Source organism: Lolium perenne, chromosome 7 (assembly GCF_019359855.2).
Source record: "Lolium perenne isolate Kyuss_39 chromosome 7, Kyuss_2.0, whole genome shotgun sequence".
NCBI lineage: Eukaryota > Viridiplantae > Streptophyta > Magnoliopsida > Poales > Poaceae > Lolium > Lolium perenne.
In genome coordinates this window covers 117,119,849-117,122,431 of record NC_067250.2, presented here as the reverse complement: position 1 = coordinate 117,122,431, position 2,583 = coordinate 117,119,849, and the positions used below count along the sequence as shown (strand labels likewise).

General features: G+C 50.2%; 1 protein-coding gene across 1 annotated transcript; it reads right to left on the bottom strand.

The window, feature by feature from the left end:
• Positions 1-538: 538 nt before the first annotated feature.
• Positions 539-1,864, bottom strand: LOC127323780 (uncharacterized). Its single transcript, XM_051351897.2, has one exon. It carries the CDS (start codon positions 1,511-1,513, stop codon positions 878-880), a length of 636 nt encoding a protein of 211 aa, XP_051207857.1. The 5' UTR covers positions 1,514-1,864; the 3' UTR covers positions 539-877.
• Between the last annotated feature and the right edge of the window lie 719 nt (positions 1,865-2,583).

Below are 2,583 nucleotides of genomic sequence, written 5' to 3'. Positions count from 1 at the left end.
GTTAATGGATCTCTCTACAGCCCGTAACCTCAATCAATTAGAAAAACATCGATTTTTATTTATAAATAGCCACCCAACTCGTGGTACAACTAGCCTACAACAGAAATGACCTATAAATCGGTCTTGGGAAGGGATGTAGATACATAAAGATGGACATGAGAACCAACAGGTTGTTGGATGGCTAGAAGACAGTGGCACCTCTAACTAACCGGAGTACAAACCCCATGTATGACACGTTGGTGTCTCATAAAAGGCGAAATATCCCGCAGTGAGAGACGACGTTCCCGTCAACAGCGACACACATGTGGTGCCTTCGTTAATTTGAAAAAAACCCGCCGGATCAGTTTCGTAAACTCAGTCTCTCGGAGGTACTCATATGGATAGGGTATGCATATATGGATTGAGTATATGTATGTATTTGGCCACCAAGTGAACTAGAAGGCTGGACATCGTGGGAGTAAAATTCACAGAACTTATAAATAGACCATTTCTTGCTCATACGAAAACATGCATACATAGACATGTGGATGTTGGTCCATATTCAAAGAAAAGAAGTGTTCATCTTGACATATTCGTGGCAACAAAAAACGACACCCATACATCAAGAACTCAACACTACCAATACTATGTAAACCTTGACTTACTTCAGGTTTACATTTTACCTCACAACTGTAATAAATAAAAAGATTAAAAAAGAGGGACGAAAATAAAAACACGATCGAACCCTTTTATGGTAGCGTTTCTTCCATCCAAAGAAAAAGTCATGGAGAAAGGAAACAAAATAAACATGTACCCGGCGAAGGCTTTGCATGTGGATGCGAAGTAGGCGCCCGGCAGAGGCAGTCGTAGCCTCGTCGGTGGTGGTGTCAAGCACCAGCTACACGGTGCACGGGGCTGGGGCCTTGGCGGCGGCCGCCCTGACGAGGGAGAAGGTGGGCAGGGGCAGGCTGCTGGGCGGCGGCGCGAGCGCGTGCAGCAGGTCCTCCACGAAGCCCCGCGTCACCTGGCGCTCCAGGTCGTCCAGCGCCTCCGTGACCGCCATCGCCGCGGGAAGCGGCGCCGCCCTCTGCAGCGGCTTCCTCCGCTGCGCCGCCCTCGGCGGCTCCTCCGTGGACCTCGGCGTCCTCGGCTTCTTCCTCTTGTACTCACCCGTCTTCCTCGGCACCTGATCCGTCACCATCGTGATCGGTGCGATATGGTTAATTGCGGCTGGACGAGGAGGCAGAGCCGACGTGCGGTAAGGGAACGTGGCGTGCTTGTGGATGGTCGCCGGCGGGCGGGGCGGGAGGCCGGGGTGGTTGGAAGGAAGTGCAGGGAGTGAGCTGGAAGAGTAGAAGGTATACGGCGCGTATATGAATGGACCCGGAGGAGGAGCTGGGGAATACGGGAAGAAAGTGTAGGCGCTGGGAGGCAGCGCCGGCGAGCTCATCGCGAGCCTCCGGCAGCCTGCGCCCCCAGCTCTCCGACGGAGGTTTTGGCCGCCCGCTGATCGGTCGACGAGAACATTGTCCATCTCCGTTCTTGGAGGGGCTATAGATGTGCACCGCTATATGCAAGAAGGCTGCAAAAGCAAGTTGCTCAACGACGGATTGATCTTTCAATTGCTGTAGAAAGGATTGAACTTGCGAGGATGGGTAGAGGAAATCAAAGTGAAGATGAAGAGATCAACATAATGGAAAAGAACTGGTAGGGCACTGGCTCTCTAGAGCAGAGAGGCGGCGCGATCGCATCCGGATCCGGACGATGGATCGGAGCTATCGCCGTGCCGCCTTTTATAGAGAGAGTGAGAGTCTCTGTTGACCTGCAACTTGCAAGTCTCCCCCTCTCGATCTCTCTTGCACATGTCAAAGCAACCTGCATAGTTTTCAAGGTTTTCTCGTGCAGAACGGTCGACCATCTCCAAGCAACTTGCGTGATTTTGTAGAATAAAGCCACCGACCAGTACGGCATGGCTGCGTCCCGACTCGACCACCCATCACCCTGCCACTATCCAACAATAATGGCAAGATCGATCGTGTAATGTAATGACGCTGAGAGTGGGCCGGAATCTATCGTGGCCCCGCATGGAATTGAGCTGGGTTGGACAGCGCCACACGATCTGACTGTGTGGATGTAGGGGACTCCCACCGGTGGCGGGAATCTGGCGGGCGATGAGCATGTGCGGGGGAGGCGACCAAACCGACAATTCCGTTCTGGCCGTCGGATGGGTATCCTGGCTACGCTGAGGTCCATCTGACCGTTCAGTACCTTGCTCTCGTCTACATTTCACGAGGCTACTTGCGTCGCACTCTCACCATGTACACCAGCAAAAAATACTACTCCCTACGTTCCACAAACAAAAACTGAAATGTTAGGTTTGTCCTAAGTCAAAATATTTTAGGTTTGATAGTGTTGATAGGAAAATATATTAACATCTATATAGTACCAATTTAGTTTTATTAGATTCATCATATAATATGTTTCCATGCTACGTATATAGATCCAATGTTGTACTGAAACATTTTTCGTTAAATCTGATCAACTTATAGAAGTTTGACTTAGAACAAACCTAGAATTTTAAGTTTTTTTTTTTGGAACAAGAGA

Coding starts and splice junctions, on each gene's coding strand:
- LOC127323780 (XM_051351897.2), bottom strand. CDS start 1,513: ATGGACAATGTTCTCGTCGACCGATCAGCGGGCGGCCAAAACCTCCGT.